General features: G+C 36.4%; 1 protein-coding gene across 1 annotated transcript in view; it reads left to right on the top strand.

The window, feature by feature from the left end:
- Positions 1-21105, top strand: part of LOC113051661 (receptor-type tyrosine-protein phosphatase N2-like) — a 171054-nt gene that overhangs the window by 22744 nt on the left and 127205 nt on the right. Inside the window, exons 3-10 of the mRNA XM_026215585.1 lie at positions 1901-2014; positions 12309-12426; positions 12845-12953; positions 13666-14068; positions 16357-16590; positions 16733-16767; positions 16859-17277; positions 19384-19470. Of these exons, the coding sequence (XP_026071370.1) occupies positions 1901-2014; positions 12309-12426; positions 12845-12953; positions 13666-14068; positions 16357-16590; positions 16733-16767; positions 16859-17277; positions 19384-19470 (1519 nt within the window). The remainder of the gene's footprint in view (positions 1-1900; positions 2015-12308; positions 12427-12844; positions 12954-13665; positions 14069-16356; positions 16591-16732; positions 16768-16858; positions 17278-19383; positions 19471-21105) is intronic.

Consider the following 21105-nt stretch of genomic DNA (forward strand, 5'->3'; position numbering starts at 1 on the left):
AACTGTTTTTTTCAAATATAATTGATTTGCATGTGTGTAATGTTAGAATTTCACATGCTTGAAACCTTTTTGTAAGCTGAGAACGTTTCTCTGTGTCAGAGGCAGTTTGAGAGATCCAGACCTCCTCTAAACAGGTCAAATGTTATGAAATGTCAGTCTATATTCTCCATTTGCACTCCATCTCTGATCTATCAGAAGACATAATGGCCATAAAACTGAACGTGGAGCAGTCCAGGATTTTCTTGACGTCGGACCTACCAGAGCTCTCAGAGCTGTTATTAAGCTTATCGTAGTCAGTATAAAGAGCATTTTGCAAATGAGTGACAAAGTGCAGGGTTCTAGAGGCATATCATTTACCACCAAGTGGGAAGCAAATGTATCATGTTTGATAATTCAGCCTGCCTGATAGATTTTATATTACCACTCACTCTATTTCCCCGAGGCTGTGTTTTATGGTTGTACAGTGTAGAGCTGGAGCAATCGTGGGATAGAGGAAAGCGCAGCCGAGTCTATATTTGAGCGCAATGACTGTAATTAGAGTGTGATTATTCCCGGAGACGACTGGAAAAAAGGCAGTCGACAGTGAGGGAGGTTGCTATGGAAACCGTCACGGAGGCAGTGAAAAGGGTCTGTTCGCCGGTGGTTATGTCATGTGTCTGGTGCGCATGTGAAAAGTTCGGACGAGGCAGCTTTCAAGTCAAAAGGAGGTAGAGTAGAATCTTTAGTCTGTGTACTCTGAAGATGCTATTAAAGCTTTCGTTGTCTCATATTAAATGTGTATTCGGTAACACTTTAGTAAAGGTAACACCTATTAGTTGCTTATAAGCATGCACATTACTAGAATATTAGCCATGTATTAATGCTAATTAATAAAATATTAATGCCTTATTCTACTTCCCTAATCTTAATACCCAATACCTAAACCTAACAACTATTAATAATCAGCAAATTAAGAATATATTGAGAGAAATGTCATAGTTAATAGTTAACAAGTGTTACCTATTCTAAAGTGTTACCGTGAGCCAGTTTGGAACTTACAATGACAGAATTATTTACGATGAAACAATAATGCTAACTATATTGACTGTTTATGCCTTATCGTACAACATTAGTCGGACAGATCCCATCACGTCGTGGTGCAGATGAGCAGCACAGATGAAAACTGCTCTTACAAGGTGAAGGAAACACTGGTGGTCATTAGTATTCGTCGTGAGGACCGCTGCTATACCCTGCATCCTCCCTGTTCGCCCAGATAGCCATTGAATTATGAAGCCAATCTGAGGCATGGTTTGGGTTGCCTAGCGACGGACTTCTGCGTGGCACTGGGTCCCTGGTGATGGGGAGATAATCAAGGGGCCAGATAATGTGCGTGTGTCTCTATATATGTGCGTTTCCTGATGGCTTGTGTGCTTATCTTAAAAAATGTCAAAAAGAAAGAAAGAAAATACCCCAAACCCCTGTGGCTATTATGACCCCAAGCAGAAACTTAAGCTTCACAAAATAAATTGATGGCCAGTGGACACAAACATGGGTGGTCAGGCTTTCTGTTATAATGATCACCATCTTGATCTAGAGGAACAACACTGCATTAAAAAAAATACAAAATGTTTTTAAAGTTTCTTGATAATTTAGAGATCAGGAAGCTGTTTATATAATATAAAATATCATTTGCCTCACTAAATCGTATATTGTGATCCTTACAGAATCATTGGCTAATGTCTTGTATAACTTTTTTGTTAATTGTATGATTTTTGTTATGTACTTTGTTCTTGCTATGAAGATGGCCTTGCTGATGACAGTGTAAAAAAAGAAAAAAAAAACACTGAATAAAATGTATTTATTTTTTATATTGATCATACAGTATGTGTTTGTAAAAGCTGACTGTATGTTTATTTTGCAGATGGGGTTTTTGGCCAGTGTCAGAGTTATCCAGGTTCAGTTCCCTACACTTCTGAGGTGTCTCCAGCAGCGGTGCAGCGTTTGAGGAGCGTTCTTCAGAAGCTGGCCCACAGAGGTATCACATCTCTTTGTGTGCTTGTTTATCATGTTCACGTATCACATTAAATTGTTTTCTTTTTCTCCAAAGTATAAGATACGTTTCACTGTGAAATTATTGTTTATGTGTTCACAAGTCCATTGTCTGTTTTTCTAATTACACATCTCTTTGTTTACCAACTTCCCTGACTGTTAATCATTCAGCTCTCATCAGCTGTCAGATGCTTTAGCTCTCAGTCTGTTACCTTTTATCTTTTTTTTTTTAGATCTGACATTAGCTTGTTGTCTTGTCATCTCACTTCACCTGCTTATTTACTGCCACTCATTTACCTGTCAGTGTTACTGTAACTCTTTTGCCATTTTACCCACATATGTAGCAAAGTCTGTCTATTAGCTGTCTTAATTCTCCTCTCAATATTTACAAAAACCATTCAAAAGTTTGAAGGCAGTAAGATTTAATTGTTTTTCTTAAAAGAAATTCATTTATTCTGAAAGGATACATTAATTTGATAGAAAGTGAGAATACAGACTGTTACACTGTGACAGAAGATTTCTATTCCAAATAACCTCTGTTCTGAACATTCTGTTCATCAAATATTCTAGGGGAAAAAAATTAATCACGGTTTTAACAAAAGTATTAAGCAGTTAGAGTCAGATGTTTTGAACACTGATAATAATGTGAATTAGCAAACCAGCATAATAGAGTGATTTCTGAAGGATCATGTGACACTGAATATTCCGCTTTGCATCACAGGAATACATAACATTTTGAAATATATTCAAATAGAAAAAAAAAAAAACTTGAATTGTAGAAATATTACACAATCATACTGATATTGCTATATTTCGATCTAATTAGAATTAAAAAAATCTTAACAACCCCAAACTTTCACTGGTTGTTTTTACCATGATTGCTTGTACACCTTGTTGACATGATTAAATGCTGGCCAGATTTCTTTGAAACCGAAGATTAGTGAGTAACAGACTAAAACATCATCAAAACTTCACTGACAGCAGTTTCTGGTTTGTCAATGTACTTAGCTAGTAAGTTTTATCTTTGGCAAAACTGTGTCACAATCAGTTCCAGAGCTCGTCATCTCAAGTCAAAGCTGACACACAGCCAAACGTGCGCTCATCTTTCGTGGCACGATGCTGTCTGTCACATGGACAGATGAAAGAGAGTAGGATGAAAGGATGAGACTGAGCACTCATCCACTGCTCAGGGGCTTGGAATTGGACATCTAAGGGCTTTCATGACAGAAAGGTTCTCGATGAGACACCGTGTTAGCATTGCTGGACTGATAGAGGAAATCTTCTGCAGAGATGTGAGTCTTAATGTGTCCAAGCTGAACATATTGTTTGAACATGCCTGGTCTGGAGGTCTGACTTGAGATACTTGCACTTGTACAACAAACTCCGGGCACTGTCTGTCATCAATGTGCTGCAGTTTTGCTAGAATGCATTTTCATCAAAAACTTAAAGCCAGTTGACATGAAAAGCTAATAAGCAACACTGAAGTGATTTTGATACAAGGCATGTATGTGTGTATGTTCGTGTGTGTGTTCACACTGTTTAAATGATTGCAAGCTATTTCATCTAAGCTTTTTCAAACTATACATGCAATATGCAAACTATACTACTAATCCTATAACAGCATTTTTCAGTCAGTCATCTGTATTATGAAATCAGAACATGTAGATTCAATTAAGATGGTACATACATTGGTTTTAACAAACTAAATATTCAATCAAATATTGAGTCAAATTCATTTAGCTGTAATAATGCAATTTACAAAACATTTTATAGGAAAACTATCTGTTTTAATAGAACTGAAGGGATAAGTCACCCCAAAATAAAAATACAAAATAAAAAAAATCATCAAATAACATTATGACAAGGTGAAATAAGACCTCTAGAACTCTATTATAACAGCTATGGTTATGAAGGTAAGTATAAAAGGGATGGTTGATTCTCTCATTGATTACTCATCCTCATGTTTTACAAACCCTTTTGACTCACTTTCTTCTGCTGAACACAAAAGTAGATATTTTGAAGAACATTTAGGTCCAAACCTACATTTGACCCCACTGAAATTTATTGTATGAACAAAAAACATTTCTCCTAATATCTACTTTTAAATACCTCAGAAGAGAGTAAGCGGAACATGTTTTTAACAACATGAGGGTCGATAAATAACAGAATTTTAATTTTGGGGTGAACTATCCCTTTCAGACCTTCCTTCACAGCAATAGCTGTTATAAGACAGTTTTAAGGGTCATATTTAACCTCTCTTTGTCACTTTGTTAGTTTTTTCTGACACCAATCAGAACACAGGACTTATTGTTGTCAGTTTCCAGCATAGCCATTTGGGGGCAGCATGCTCCATCTGTCTCTCTCGGGTGAAGGATCTGAGGCTATAATAGGCTGCAGAGGCTTGCTCCCAGCTTGATCTTTTCAAACAGTCATAAATGAGAGTTGAAAAGCGTGGAAGGCACACAACCATCTTTGGGTAAATTACCAACATGGTAATGAATATTAGAGAGCCAGAGAGATGGCCGACTTACTCCAATTATCCATGCTAAATAAAGAGAGAGAGATCAGGAAGATGAGAGGCTGTGTTCAGCTTCCTCTCTCTATAATTTTTTTTTTCTTTTTGGATGCAGATGGTGTCTGAAACCTCGGCTTTTGATTGACATGCTGTGTTGCAGTGTTTTTATTTTAATTTCAGAGCACTTTTGCAAGGGAAATCTCAGGCGTCTTTAGATGTTCCCTTGTGTGTGTTTGTGTGCAGACAGATGACAAATTTGTGAACCATTAAATTTTATCTTATCTTGTTTTCTTGTCCATTTGCCCTGTATTTGTGTATTTTTATGTGTGTCTGTGAAACATTTTTATACACGGTTAGGTTTTTTTCGGTTAGGTTCGAGATTTCATCACATCTGCCTCGCAACCATCACATTGCACCTTTTGTAAGCATTACAGAACTCTTTAGCAGACCAACATCCTTCCACATACCTCCTCACAGGAGAAGGGGAGATAGGAAGATAGATGTAGAGAACATCAATGCCATCGACTCACAATTCTCTTTATCACGCGTTTAGAGTAGCTGTAGAAATCACGCAATTTGTGAAGCCAGCACCACACACTGCACAATGTCATTAGATCGATGCCATTGACCGGACGGCAAGAATGTTCTCTCTTTGTCATAGGGGTCCATCACGACAACTGATAGCCCTCCCTGCTGTGAGCTACCCCATATTTCATGCCATTGTCTTTAGATGTTCTTCAGATTTCCCAGCGCCTGGATTTAAACAGCCTGCTCTTAATACATCGTGCCATTCCTTTGATCTTCAGCCATGGTCAGTGTGTCTTTAGATAATGGGAAGTTACATATGTCTCCTGGAGTAGAAAGCTATTAATGAATAGAGAGGGACAGCTAGGAGGTGATAGAGAGACAGTTTGGGTAAGGAGCAGCTGGAAGGGAGAGTGAAAAAGAGGGGGAATTAAGTTGAATTTAATGGGTTGGTCTTAAGTGAGGTCACACATAATGGACAGCTGAAATACCCCAGAACTGATTCTCTGAAATCATATAAAATTACTCAGCTGTATGTCATGCATAATTTTTCTCATGCTGTTCAGATGCTCCAAGCTAGTTATGCTATACCTGGTCTTACATTTACTGCTTCTGAATAAAAAAACACACACACAAAAAAAAAATGAACCAGGACAGTGTGCACTGCCATTCGAATGTTTAGGTATAAGTAAGCGGTAAGAGTTTTTTTTTTTTTTTTTTTTTGCTTTTAAAGAAATTAATACTTTTAGTAGGGACATTAACTTGATCAAAAGTGAGAGTAAATACATTTATAATGTTAGAAACTATTTATATTTCAAAGAAATGTTTCTTTGAACTTCCTATTCATCAAAGAATCCTGAATCTATCAGTTTCCACAAAAATATTACATTTATTAAGTTTATAAAGCAGCAAATCAGCATAGAGTGATTTCTGAAGGATCATGCAACACTGAAGATTGGAGTAATGACTGCTGAAATTTCAGTTGTCATAACAGGATTAAATTACATTTATATATATATATATATATATATATATATATATATATATATATATATATATATATATATATATATAACAGACAACATTGTGTCTAAAATATAACACAATACTAAGTTCTTATTTATCGAACTGTTGTATAAATCAATTTCATATTTGCACTTGTACTATTCGAGACAAAACAGCACTCGTGTGATATTGCACTTGTTGCTAGTGTGATATTGCTTAACTATATCATATGATATAAATATGAGACAAATCTCATAAAGGGACATTTTCTCCCCAATCTCTTGAATTTTAGGGGTATGGAACTGCATCCTATAGACTATATCACCCAGCGAGATTTTGCCCTTCTTCATATTCAACAACTGTGGTGTGTTCATCTTGAAGTGGCTTTCTGCACACGGTTCAGTGTTTGACATCAAAGTACCACGAGTGCTACAGTATAGAGAGTCGACAGCTCTGTATGCGTTCCAAATTGCAGTACATTGATGCTGCTTCAGAAATGAAAATTGAAGTATGTGGGCCGGGAAGGGGTGGGTGTGCTGATTGTGTAATTTTTTTTATTATATTATTTTTTTTCCATAACTAATTAATTAGATTAACGTGTTAAATCGACAGCCCTAATGTAAAGTTATGTTATTAAGGAAAACTAAAATTATGCTCATGAAGTCAATAAATTTCACATTACTGGTCTTTAACAGTCCATAACAATCCATTTTGCAGCTTGTCTGAGGTAGACTTGGGCTATTATTTTTTTAACAAAGGATGTATTGTGTTCCATCTACACTATTTTTTTAATTGTAAATATGAAGACAGACATCTTTGGCTATTTAGTGTTAGTCACACATCTTACACCACGGGCGTTACATTTGTAAGATTCAGTGCCAATTCAATAGTTTGAAAAACGTGTCTCAAGATCCTTGTGTTCTGTTCAACACTAAATAATATAGTACATATTCTTAATTACAGATACTCCATCTCAAAATATATGTTTTTTCCTCATACAGTTTTATGCGACAATACATCCAGTACTTTCAACAATCCGTGACTCTTTATTTTCCAGAATAGTTGCAAATATACAGATTTGTATATTTATCAGTGGACCTGATATCTGAGTAACGTAGGTTCTGGCAGGGGGTTCAGGTAAAACAACACAAGGTGTATGAAGAGACACTTGTGCTGTGAGACGTGTATAGATGTGTAACATGGCCCTCCAGGCTTACTTGTGACCTTTAACCTTACCGTCATCCAAGTAGAAACTCCATGTTCAGATAGAAGTTCAGCGAAGCAAACTAATTCACCTTGACGTGTGCATTAGAGCTTCTTTCTCTCATGGCCCACGAGAGGTGAGACACAGGGGAACAAGAGTGAGAAAGGCAGATAGAAAGAGAGCAGGGGACATTGGCTGCAATAGTGCACTACATTTTTGACGTATACCTCTTAGCCTCTGCTAAAGCCATCCATGACTCCTTTGTGATTGTATGTGTGCAAGTGAGATGTTCGAACAGCTCCTCATTTGCTTTACAACAGACTCTTGAAATTTCTTTCCACAGCTTGTTAGATGCTGTTTTGAACTGTAGGTCCATAACAAATACAGTTACTGTATATGGAGCTCAGTATTTTAACATCATTTATTTCACATACAGACTTTAACTTTACAGCTTGAACTGAAAGTGGAAGACATGACTATGAATAATGAACTGGCACATTTTGCACAACTATGCTAACTAGCACGTAGGACGAAAACATTGTTATTAAACTTGCAAGTGGCATAACAAATAAACTGAAAACACAAATAAACAGGAGAACACAAATGCATAAGAAAACAGTACAATTCAACAGCAACAGTTAGGCAACAAATTAGATTTCAGCAGCCACAATGTATGCTGGGAAAATGTTATGCTCTGCCAAGCAATCTTGGGAGAGCTACAAATGTATTTATATGTGTTGTGTTGTTTGATAGTTTGAGAGAAGCACTGTATTTGACAGATCAGGCTGTGAAAAACACATTTGATTGGTACCTGTTCGCCTGTGTGTAAGCCCTCCAACATGCTAAATAATGAGTCCTACAATTTGCTGATATTTCTCCCTGGCACACTCAGAGTTAACTGTCAGAAGGTCTGGTAAAACCAGCATTGCAAACAGGGGCCATTATTCCAAATAACAAATTGTTGGTACTGTAATTAGTGCAATCAGTAATTTAAAGCAGCAGAAGCATATGTGTACTTGTATATTGTATATGTTGCATATCTTGTATATGTTTTTTTTATTGTCTGTTTACATTTTGCAAAACATTTGTATTAATAAAACCATCTGTATTAATTTGTTGATTTACAATTACTTGAATTTAGTTTTGGGGAATTTTATGTGTTTATTTTTTTAATTCTTCAAAAGTGCTTTTCAGTACAGTAAATATCAGCAGTTTCTACAGAGCCCTCATGGTTCTCTTTTCCACAGAGGGCTTGAGAATATCTAATTATCTTTCTGCATCTGTTGCTCTGCAGAGTTCACATCATTTTGCGTGGGGTTCACTCAAGACAGCCACCAAGTATTAATCTGTCCAGAAGCTCTCTTCTCGAGAAATTTCTAAACAGATGCTTGTCTACACATTGCTGCAGAGTTTTCTGTTTTTGCTATTTTCTGGCCAATGAAGATGGCTTTTATAGTAGATTGGCATTCTAGCAGACATTATACCAACAAAGCACTATTTAACTTAAATTAATAAGATAAGTAAACTAATAATTTTTGCCCATCAGACCCCTTCTTGAATGAGGCATGTACTTTTTCCTGTAAAAATAAAAGCAGCCTCGCTGAGCAGAAGAGACTTCTTTTAAAACATTAGAAAATATTACAGATCCCGCTATGTGTGAATGTTACAATAAATTTATTAACAGAGCTTTCGTAATTATTATCAATATTATTGTTTTTTTTATTTGAAATAGCAGTAATATTACAGATTTTATAGTATACGATTTATAGATTTATAAATGAATCTCATTACGAATACATCATACGTCTAGCATTGTATCATGTCTTGTAAAAAAAAAATCATAAAAATGTAACTGAGCAAAAGAGGAGGAAGTCTGTTTCAGCACAGATTTCCCTCACACTTTTGAACTACGAACCCTGGTTGACAAGCAGATCCGCCATGAGTTTGTGCAGCGCTGTCAGAATACATAATAAGTGCGTGTATTAGAAAACATACTGTTCTGCAGTTTATTTACTAATTGTTTAGTATTATACCATTTCGCGATTTCAGTCATCAGAAACCAGCAACAATCACCTATTCCTCTTCTCATCGAAGTGCTTGTAATGATTTTTGCATCTTTCTCGGAAAGTTTGAAATGCTTCCACACTGCTGATGTGTCTGTTGCATTATAAAGAATGCACATCTCTCACTCTTTGCTGGTTGCTCTTTGATCGTGTCATGTCATTGTTCGGTACAATTTATTAGGCCCCTTGCTTTTTCGGTTGCCGAACATTCCCGTGCATGCCTAATAATTATATAGGGAATATTAGATCTCAGATCCTTGATTGTCGATATAAGAAGGTAGCCTAATAAAAATTCAGGGCTTAACAGAAACCAGATATTCAAATTTGGCAAACACTGCAAATATCTCTAAATTAATTATCATTCTGCAATTGTTAAAGGCTTTTATGGAAGGTTACTTTCTTTTTCTTTTTCTTTTTTTTTTGGAAAGGGAGCAAAATCATGTAGTAACAGGGTTTTGTGTAAAAATGTTTTTGTTAATTAAAATTAGTTATTTAAAAAATAATGAATTTCAATCAAATAGATTGTCAGTGCCACCATTTAATGCATTTAAAATGAGTTACTTTGGTAAATTAGTTTTAGGTTAGAGAATCGACTTGGGCTTACAACAACTATATGTATATATATATATATATATATATATATATATATATATATATATATATATATATATATATATTTGTGCAAATATTAAATATTATCAGGGTGTATCGTATTTGTGGTATGTGCCAATTGAGTTGAAATAATTAGTGCATGAAGATACCATATAATCCAGCAAAAGCGCACCTGCCCCAGTTGCCTAATTTATGCTATTGTACCTTCACAATAAATTAGGCAATTTGTGATGAACAGAATTAAAATCAATGTTTGTCAGCTTCACTAATTGGAAGATGGTTCTACATTAACTTGTGCTCCAATTTGCATATTGACCCACACAACCAAAAGCCAGTCACAACAAAGAATGTAAGGCATGTCTGCTGCTGAAAAGGGATTTAAATATTTGAAGATCATGGCATTCTTAGAAAAAAAAAAGCAATTGATGTCTGGAAGAAACCCCAACCACCATCACCCTTACACAAGTTTTGATAGCAGCGACATCAATGACCAGTCTGCTAATTAGTAATAGCACATTATATCAGGCTCCATCTAAGACCTAATGAGGTGGACCTTTCCTGAGATAAAAGGGTGTAGCACTCTGGGTGACAGGACAGTAACACCATTCTAATATGTGTGTTTCCTTAGAGGGTAAATGCTGATGGTAACATAGGAAGTTGTGGCATAATGGCCTAACGGAGAGAGAGTCAGACTCATAACCCAAAGGTTGTGGGTTCGAGTCTTGTACCGGCAAGGATTGTGGGTGGCAGGAGTGAATGTACAGTGACTGAGGAGCCTTTGAGCAACTGCTCTGGGTGCCACAGCAAAAAAAAAGGCTGCCCACTGCTCTGGGTGTGTGTTCACAGTGTGTGTGTTCACTGCTGTGTGTGTGCCCTTAGGATGGGATAAATGCAGAACATTAATTCTGAATATGGGTCACCATACTTGGCCACATGTCATGTCACTTTCATGTAACACAAATGCTCAGCTATCCTCATGCTTGCTATTTCTCTTACATTGTTCACTGAATTTTTATGCAGTTTTTTTCTTTAGTCGGTTTTGTTTTTTGCTGAATATATCCATTAAGTTTATTCAGAATGTCATGTTCATTCATTTTAGTCAGTTTTTAAATGGCGTCTAATTTTAGCAGACATCAATTTTAGTTGATGAAATTGTGCAAAATTAAACCATTTAATAAGTAGTCTCTTTATGCTTTAGTTACTGAGTGTGTTATGGATTAAGTGTATTCATAATGTGACCTGCACATTCTGACTGGCACTGAACCTCTTGTCATATTTTTGTCAGCTGTTTATTAAAATCAACTTGTCATGATATTCATTTTTATCTCATTGAATGAAAAACCTTCATTAGCAAACACTTTGTTGATCATTTAATTGAAAAAATATCTATCTTCAAAATTATTTTTTATATATTTTGTGTTACATTATTAGCACGCATCCTCGGATCCCTCAAAAAGGCACAGCATCTGTAATGTAACATTTTCTCTCCTTCATCCAACATATTATTCGGTGATGGATAGAATACATGGTGATGATAATATTAAGCTGAGCCGAGGTCCCACTATAAGCCCACAATCTGTCTTCTGCCTTTTTTTAGCGATATATGTAAATAAGAGATTTACATTGTCTGCCCCTCTTCTCAACCCCACCCATCATGTTTCCAAGAAAACAGATTAGCAGGACTGAGTGTCGGACGCTGGTGGAAGGCTAATGAGGTCACATCTATAGGGGTTTAAGGAGATGCTCTTCAGATCTTTATTTGTTCTCCTGCATCTGTGGCTTGTTAATGACATTCCTCCCATTCATCCGTTCAGTCACTGCATACCTGTGTCCCTTAGTGCGGTGAACAATCTCAAGTATGTCTGATTCGGTGACATTTGCATGAAAGCTGGATGAACGTGTCTTCAGAATGCACAAGATAGGATTTGATGCGTCAATTTGGCGTTTTTCTATTTATGTTTTTCCTCCCTGGAATTTAGAGGGTGTTGTTTTGGATTCCGACCTGAGATTTGTTATTTTTTTGATATTCTTTAAAGCGTGGCAATTTTTTAAATGGTAAATTCAGGTGAATGAATGATTGTATACGTGAGGTACTTAAACAAATGCAAGAAAACATATGGGCTAATTAACATGAATACTTTGAATATCAGCAGCAAGATGTTTAAATGCTTGTGGTAAAAAAGTGCATCGGTGTGCTTTATCCATGATGGTGACTTAACATAGTTTCTCTTGTCTGGTCTTTGTAATGTATTTTGAAATGTCAGCAATTCAAGGTGTAAGCGGGGTTTCTTTGAATATAATCCGGTTAGTTTATGTATATGCCACTTTATGGTCCTCTATGTTCATTTTATTATAGGATATACTTGGCAGGATGACACAACTCAGGAGGTAATCTCCAAAGAGCTCTCACAACTACCCAAGGTTTCTCTTGAAGGATTTACAAACACCTTTTCTCGTTTCAATGGCAATTCCAGGTGAGCCCCTTAAATCCTCTGTTGCGTTTAGCATCCATGACAATAATGAGATTATGAAAACTTTTGTTATAGTAGCTGTTGTTGTTGCAATGTTTTATTAATTCAAGTTTAGTATTTTTATGTAACAGCAGTTGATAAGACAACAAGTTCATTCGTTAACATTAGTTTATGCACCTGGTGTCTTCAAAGAATTTTGCACCATTTGTTTAACATTAATTTAAAAATATACAATATTTATATACCATACAATTTTTTCACATTAATAGTGCTTGCATCTAATGTTGACAAATTGAACCATTTAGTAAAGTAATAATCTGATAAAGACATGTTTGTGTTCTAGACACTTTTTTATCTTCTAATATCGGTTTATCTGTTTTTAAACATGGAATTGTATTATAAACATTCCCAATGGGCACAGGAAGCTGAAAGAAGTGAGCAGGACACTGGGGAGGTACCTTCAAGGTTTCCTGCCTTCTGATGTTGCCACCTTCAAACAGAGTCCTCAAGGGCAGCAAGTGCTTTGGAAGGTGAATCTCCAACTATTTATATACATTTTTTCACGTTTGCTCACATACTACTTGAAGTATTTTGATGCTATATGACAGTTGTCTTAAAAAGTGTCCTTAAAATCTTCAGCTTGGGGCTGTAAACAACTGGGCAGAACTACCACATATACATGGATACATTGTAGATGTGTGTGAAACATAGTAGTTACTAAATGCATTATTTTAATGCACTGCTAACAAGTGCACTGTACATGCTGTGGAAAGTTAAGTTTGGCAAAAAATCGGCATGTATTGCTACTTGCTCAGCATTTCATTAGACAACTGTCAGATAAGCACATAGCTACTGGGGACATGCAGAAAGACTCAACCTGCTTGGGACCCACAAACCAACACCAAACAACTGTTCTTGAAGTTAACAGTTGTGAAAGTTGATAAGTTCACTGCACTATTGAACTTTAGTGTCCTGCAGTGCTTTTAGAGCCAGCCGTGTGTATGTGCTGGGCTGTTCATCGAAGCCCACCCTGCTGTTCTAAAGTCAGTTTGGCCTTCTACTTTGCAATGGTGGGAAGACTATAATTGTTTTATATAATTTCTCATATGGAGCAGAGCAAAAAGAGGGATGCTGATATAATGTGTATTATAGGTTTGGTAAGAGGAATGTTTCTGTTTTGCATGCCAAGTTCCTTGTTTATTTATTGATTTGTTTACATATTTATTTATTCTTCAACCATAGTACAAGGGAGATGGGCCCCGTAATCATAAAGGTGTAATTCAGCTCAAAGAGAAGACTCCCTTGCCCCACATCTTCTTCCTACAAGGCCAACCTGATCTCCCGGCCATTATGGACCAGCCTCCCCCAGGTCGATCATACTTCACTGGTTTTGAGCAGGATCGTTCTGGAGTCCCTCTTGCTGAGCTTCAGCAGTATCAAGCTGGGCCCATGAGAGCACAAGATCCTGGTAAAGGTCAAACACAGGGAAAGGTGCATTACCTCAGCCTCCAGCACACTTCTGATACCAAAATAGAAAAACTGCCAGGAGCTTCCAAGCAACCTCCAAAGCCCCAAATCGAAAAATTGTTTTTCAAATCTTCAACAAGCAACCCTGCTTACAAGGAGGCCCTCAGTTCAGTAGATGGTGAGCTAATAATTCTACTATATAAATTTCTATATATAAACATTGTATGGGTCAAAATTATCCTTTTTTCTTTTATGCCAAAAATCATTAGGATATTAAGTAAAGATCATGTTCTGTGAAGATATTTTGTACATTTTCCATAAATATATCAAAACATAATTTTGGATGATTTGTAATATGTATGGCTAAGAATTATTTTACAAACACACACACACACACGCGCGCACACACACACACACACACACACACGCACACACACACACACACACACACACACACACACACACAGCTCTGGAAAGAGACTTCAGCAAAATTATCTGTTTCACTGGTTTTACTATTTGCAGGTACTGTATGTATTTAAGTAAAACGACCATTGACTGTTTTATTCCATAAAATACTGACAACATTTCTCCCAAATTCCAAAATGGACATAATTTAGAGCATTTGTTTGCAGAAAATGACAACTGGTCAAAATAACAAAAATGAGGCTTTTTCAGTCCTCAATAATGAAAATAAATAATGTTTTCAGACCTCAAGTAATGAAAGAAAAGAAGTTAATATTCATTTTTAAACAACACAATATTAGTGTTTTATCTTAGGAAGAGTTTAGTATTTGGTGGAATAACCCTGATTTTCGATCACAGCTTTCATGCATCTTGGCATGCTTTCCACCAGTCTTTCACATTGCTGTTGGGTGACTTTATGCCACTCATGCAGAACTTCAAGCAGCTTGGCTTTGTTTGATGGCTTATGACCATCCATCTTTCTCTTGATCACGTTCCAGATGTTTTCAATGGGAGTCATGTCATTGTTCCTGGGCTCAGTGTTAGAGGATTGTGTTAGCAGCACAAAAAGTCATGGGTTCAATTCACAGGGAACACATACTGGTAAAAAAAAAAAAAAAAAAAAAAAAAACACATATAGCCTGAATGCACTGTAAGTTGCTTTGGATAAAGCAACTTTGTATGTGGCTTGATTCATAGGACCTTCATAAAGACGAATGTGACAGATTCTAGCCTCTGCTGAAGCACCCCCAGGTCACCCATCTTTCACCAAATTTCACAGTGGGTGTGAGACACTGTGGCTTGTAGGCCTCTCCAATTCTCTGTACAACCATTAGATGAACAGATGTTGTGCAAAACTGTAAATTAGACTCATCAGTGAATGTCCAATTGGTCTGGCTGACCCTGGCACTTCTTTGCTTCTCATTGATGAAGAGCTTTCTTCTAGCTTTGACAACTTCAGCCTTGCTTTTAGGAACCTGTTTCAAACTGTCCTTGCCATGCACTTCACCCCACCTGTGATTTGTCATTCTTTTTGTATGTCACTTAATGCTATCATACGGTTGTTAAGTGACATTCAAATAAGTTGGCGGTCAGAGCAGAGAGTGGTTTTCATGTCTGTAGCTTTGTTTTCCCCAATGTCTGCAGCTTGACCTTGTTCTTAAGAATTGCTGTTTTTTTTTTTGTTTTTTTTTAACGATGGAAGCAAACTGACGCTCTTTTCAACTCTTTTGGCATGGTCAATCATTATTATTTGATTCCAGTTACTTGTGAGTTACTACTAGCACTGTTTTTGCCATCCAGCTGATCCTATTAAAAGAGGATATTCATGACCACAACAGTGCTTTTTATACTTTTCATCAATAATTAAGATTTGGTTGAGGTGATCACCTACTCGGTACTTCATTAAGCAGAATGAGGTATGCCTGTGTTGGAATTCAGCAGACACTGGAGAGGAATGGTTGCCATACATTTAGAGATGCTGATTTAAGAAAAGATTGGAGTGATCTTTTTGAGTGGAATTTTTCATGCTGTATATTTACATAAATATTTTTATATGCATTAAAAAAAAGATGCCAGGAAAAACAAATAAATAATTAAATTCCCATATTATGTTTATTCAAACTCATTTAATGCATTGTAGTATTTGCATTCTAATTATCCATGTTCAGGATCAGTCTAAAGTGAATGAGGAAACATTAATATCATTAATATAATTTGTACACCCCAAAAACACACACACATACCTTTATTAAGAAAGAAACTAAGGGTAGAGATGAGAAACACAGTCTGGCTCCAAATACCTATGTGAGATGAATTAAACATAATGTGCTGAGCAATTATCCCTTTTATTGGACTGCACACAAACACTGACAGTTCCATGAGGAGTTTGTTCTTATACTTATTATTAATCAAACAGGGGGTCATACAAATTTGAGCAGTTTGGTTCTTGTACACTTGCAAAATACTTAACCAGATTCTATTCTTTCCTCTGTTTTCTCTCAGAGAAGTTCATTGATGGAGTGGTTAACCAGCTCGGACGTCAGAGCGTCAGTGTGGATACTTTGACCCCAAAGGACCTGGACAAGCTCTCCAAAGTCATCACCCAGGCCCTGCAGGTGGTGGATGGAGTGGAAGGGGTCAAAGGTAGAGAAGCCACACAGGATGAAGTGGAGGCAAAGAGAGAGCCCAGTCAAGGGTTACATCAGATGGAGAAAGCAGATGACATCACACATGAAGGTAGTAACCCCTTAACAAAGATACATATTTGATAAGTTCCTGGTTACACATGCTTTACAATCCCAGTTATAGGCCTTAAGTAGAACAATTTGTGATCAATCAAGAACCACAATCTTTACCATAAATTAAATTCTGTTTACAGAAGCAGAAGACACTGCCCTTAAATCTGATGATGAGGTAATATATGGAAATACACAGGGCCATGTGACTCGTGATATATCTTTGTGATAAAGTCAATAGAAATCCCAGGTTAATTTTCTATTTCCAGGGCAAAGGTTTTATCAGCCAGCTGCTGGAGTTCCTGGATCGTAACGCTGGCCCTGGATCTGTGCATCCTTCCCAAGCAGAAGAGCCTTTTCTGGGGTACGTCGACCAGCCAAATGCTGGAAGCCCATTGAGGGCTAGTTTGGAGAATGTCCAGAGCCGGACAACACAAACAGATCTGGACCTGGTGAGGAAGAAAATGGAACCGGACACTTTGGAGACAGAGCCACTGGTGGACGCTGAGGTAGAACAGTGGATGCATGGGTCTCCGGAGGCGAAACCAGAGGTTCAACCAGGAAAAGAGCCACAAAACAATTCCACGGTGAAAGAGGAGGTGGAAAAGAAGGGTGTGAAAGTGGAAGTGAATGTTGCAACGTATTCAAGTCCACATGATGGAAACTTTGGCTACATTATTACTGAAGAGTAAGTATATATTGCATAGAAACACTTACATAGACTGTCATGATGAGGAACAAGATGTTTGCACTCATGAAGGGCACATGGATCTATAGTATGATTCTGAAAGAAGTCTCTTATGCTCACCAAGGCTACATTTATTTGATTAAAATTTATAGTAAAAAAAGTAATATTTGGTAATATATTATTATATAACCTGTGTGTAACTGTTTTTAATTTGATCATATTTTAAAATGCATTTTATTCCTGCGATGGTAAATATCCGAATATCCAGAAGTCATTACTGCAGTCTTCAGTGTCACATGATCCTTCAGAAATCATTCTAATGTGCTGATTTTGCACTCAAGAAACATTTCTTATCACTGTTGAAAACCAGTTTGCTGCTTAATTTTGTGTAAACTGTGATACACTATTTTCAAGATTCATTGCTTTATGTACAGTTTAAAAGATTTAATTTGAAATTTAAATATTTTGTAAGATCATAAATGTCTTTGTCACTTTTGTCAATTTAATGCAGCTTTGCTCAATAAAAGTATTATAATTTCTTACATATGAGGGAACATTTTTAATCACAGGATCAGTGTATGTTTTATATAAATTGCAGATGCATTTATCTAAAAATGGTAATAAGGAGTCATCTGTGGTTTACATGGTTACTATGATTTCTATGCATAATTGAGTTTTTATCTGCCTCAGTCATATTTTCTTTTTTCATTCAGCGTCCATGCTCAGTTTATATTACTGCATTCCATATTGCAATTTATTTGCTTTCCCTCAGTCATCCTCTGTGTGTATTAGTGTTAGTGTGTAGATGATTGTGTGTGTTGTGTACATTTCTCAAAGCGAAAGATAATGGCATCCGCAGCCACAGCATCTTCAATAACTTGATTTATCTCACAGAGGTTCACTTACTGCAGTCCCATTTAACTTGGAGTACCTGAAAACACACAGACATATTCTCAAAAAAGGAGATGTGTGTAAGGAAAGTGTGTAAGTGTGTATTGGAAGGCAGTGGTAGGCGTGAAAAAACATCAGGAAAACAACTGCACTCTAGCATCTTCTAATTCTCACTTGCTTTCTCATGTGTGTGAATATGCTTCCATTTGGAGGCATATCATTCTTCAGGCTTGTGTGCAAGTTGCTTTGTGTGTTTGCACGTGCTCTGATATGTGAGTGAATGTGTGTGTTTTAACTAATCATAAAGGCATCGCACTTCACAGTGATTCCATTCACACCTTATTGTTTGCCTCATTGCTGGAAAATACAGGTGATTTACACAAGCACACAAGCCACCTGTGTCCTATTCCCTATGCGTTTTTATCCACTCGCTGCTCTCTGTATACCTCCTGTGAGCTGTGTTCAATACTGTTTCTGTTATGACATTCATCTAGCAGCACCCATCTGCATACATTTGAAATGTTCTTATATTGTTGTCAGACCTCATTTTTTAACAATTATATGTTAAGTGCTGATGCTGAAAGGCATATTTGCAGATTTGATCATGTTCATCCTAGAGGAATTGTGTTAATTTCTGCAGTCTCAAGGTTGAGAACCTTTGTTGTAGCCCTAAATATTAAAAAGATGATGTGTAACTACGCTAGACATAATTCATACCTTATATCGAGCAGGAAAAATGCACTACAGTAATGAAATGAAATAATTAGATTTTAGGTTTTTGCCTGACAGACAATACAATGGGTGGAAAAAAAAAAAATTTGTTAGACTTAAGTGATGGAGAGATGAGCCATATAAGAGATTTATGATTTGTTTTTAAATTATTGCCAAAAATCAACCATCTACACTGTCAGAAAACAGAAGCTTTCACTGGGGATTTGAAAGAGTACTGAAACGTACCATTTATGTACTAAACTGTACACTTTAGATACAAATGTTCAAATACAAATTCAAATAAACCTTCTGAAAGGTTATTACCCCAGTGACTGATTTTGTTCGTTTTTTTTTTTCCCTGAAAGTTTAGCTACTGCATGACTACACTATAAAAAAAATGTAAACCCATAGCAACACCCTGGCAACCACCAACAACACCATATTTTCTTGTGAAAATGTACAGATCTAGCTAATTGTTCTTTGTTTATTTTTGCCAATACCTAGTTCGCTGTCCACTGACCAGGGGCTGAGCCTCATGGAGCTGTTAGCTGAGAGAGTCAGCCTTCATGTAACAGATTTTCTACAGCTCTCGTAAGTGCATACACACACACACAAACATATACATACATACTTGTTGAAGACAGTCTCATGCTGGTCGACTCTAATGGCACTAATGGAACACTCACCCTGTGGTTTTGTTTAGTTTCTCATTTTGCAGTATAGTTTGGGCTAAGTACTTATTTTCAAGTGACAGCGCAGTGATTACGAGTGTGTTCTGAATTCTGTGTATATAAGTTTAAGCTTTATATAAATGGTTCAGAGAGAGAAAGAATGCATCTCAGTGTGTGTAGGTGTGTATTACTCTGACCTGCCTGCAGTGGTAAACTCAAGTTCAATTACAGCACATTTTCTGATGATAACCAATGTTCTACAAGTGCACAGATTAAAGGCAGCTTTCTGCTTAATTGTTTGGAATGAAACAAATGCTTTTCAGGCACTCTTGAATTTCACTGGGAAAAACTTGCTGTGGTTACATTTCACTCACATTTAATAAATGAAGCTTTATATACAAGGGTAAATAAAATACAAATATTAATATAATTACTAATTTTTTTGCACTCTCTCTCTCATCCACACAGCTTTATTTGACTTCTATTATTTAATATACAAATACACATTCTCACCCTATCTGAAAACACACATACACACACAAAATTTACTTTATTTCTATATTGATTTTATAAATGAAGATGTTTTTTTTAAAAATGGGTTTGAATTAAATGGCTAAACACACACACACACACACACACACACACACACAAACATTTTATAGATTTTAATTACACTACAATTAAAAGCATTTTTTTTTACCCAAAACAAATTAAAACACTTATTCAGCAAGGATGCATTACATTTATTAATAGTTACAGTAAATTCATTTATAATGTTACAGAAACTTCCTATTCATCAAGGAATCCTAAAATAAACAGAAAAACAATTTCTAAGAAATGTTTCTACAGCACCATAATATAATGATTTCTGACAGATCATGTGACACTGAAGAATGGAGTGATGGAGTCATTTTAAATAGAAGTAATATTTTACAGTATTATTTAATATTTAATATTATTTCCTCTGTATTGGTAGTGCGAGAATAAATATAAGATATTGCTAAAAACATGCTTTACAGGCCTCACTGAAAAACAAACAAGTATAATGTGTGTACTGTAGCTGAGCCCTGTTCAAGGTGAGCTGTGTTACCTGCTAATGTATCTTTTATCATCTAATGCATTTCATCTTTTCTGAGAAATAATGGAAAGGTGTACTAGATGATGCACACTCTTATATAAAACATTATGTCATAATGTCTGCATTTTTTGGACGGATATAAAGATAAGATGGCTAGAAAAGTAGACTACACAATGCAAAAGTAAGCTTCTGCTCATTTGATCATATAATGTAAGCAATCAAAGATCACGAAAATTCAGCACACCCTTGTGCAAACATTTGTACACTCAAATGTGGTGTGCCATATTTGCGCTTCGCACTGTGTTGCGGTTGCATAAAGAGTTAGAGTAACACCTCTCTGAACTCCAGACATGACGTAAGGTTTGTACTGTGTGCAGACAGTAGGGGGCACAGAAACACACACACACGCACACACACACACACAGTTGTGTATTTACAATCAGACAGACTTGTTCTCTTATACACATTGAGACATTA

The sequence above is a fragment of the Carassius auratus genome, chromosome 32 (assembly GCF_003368295.1).
Source record: "Carassius auratus strain Wakin chromosome 32, ASM336829v1, whole genome shotgun sequence".
Classification (NCBI taxonomy): Eukaryota; Metazoa; Chordata; class Actinopteri; order Cypriniformes; family Cyprinidae; genus Carassius; species Carassius auratus.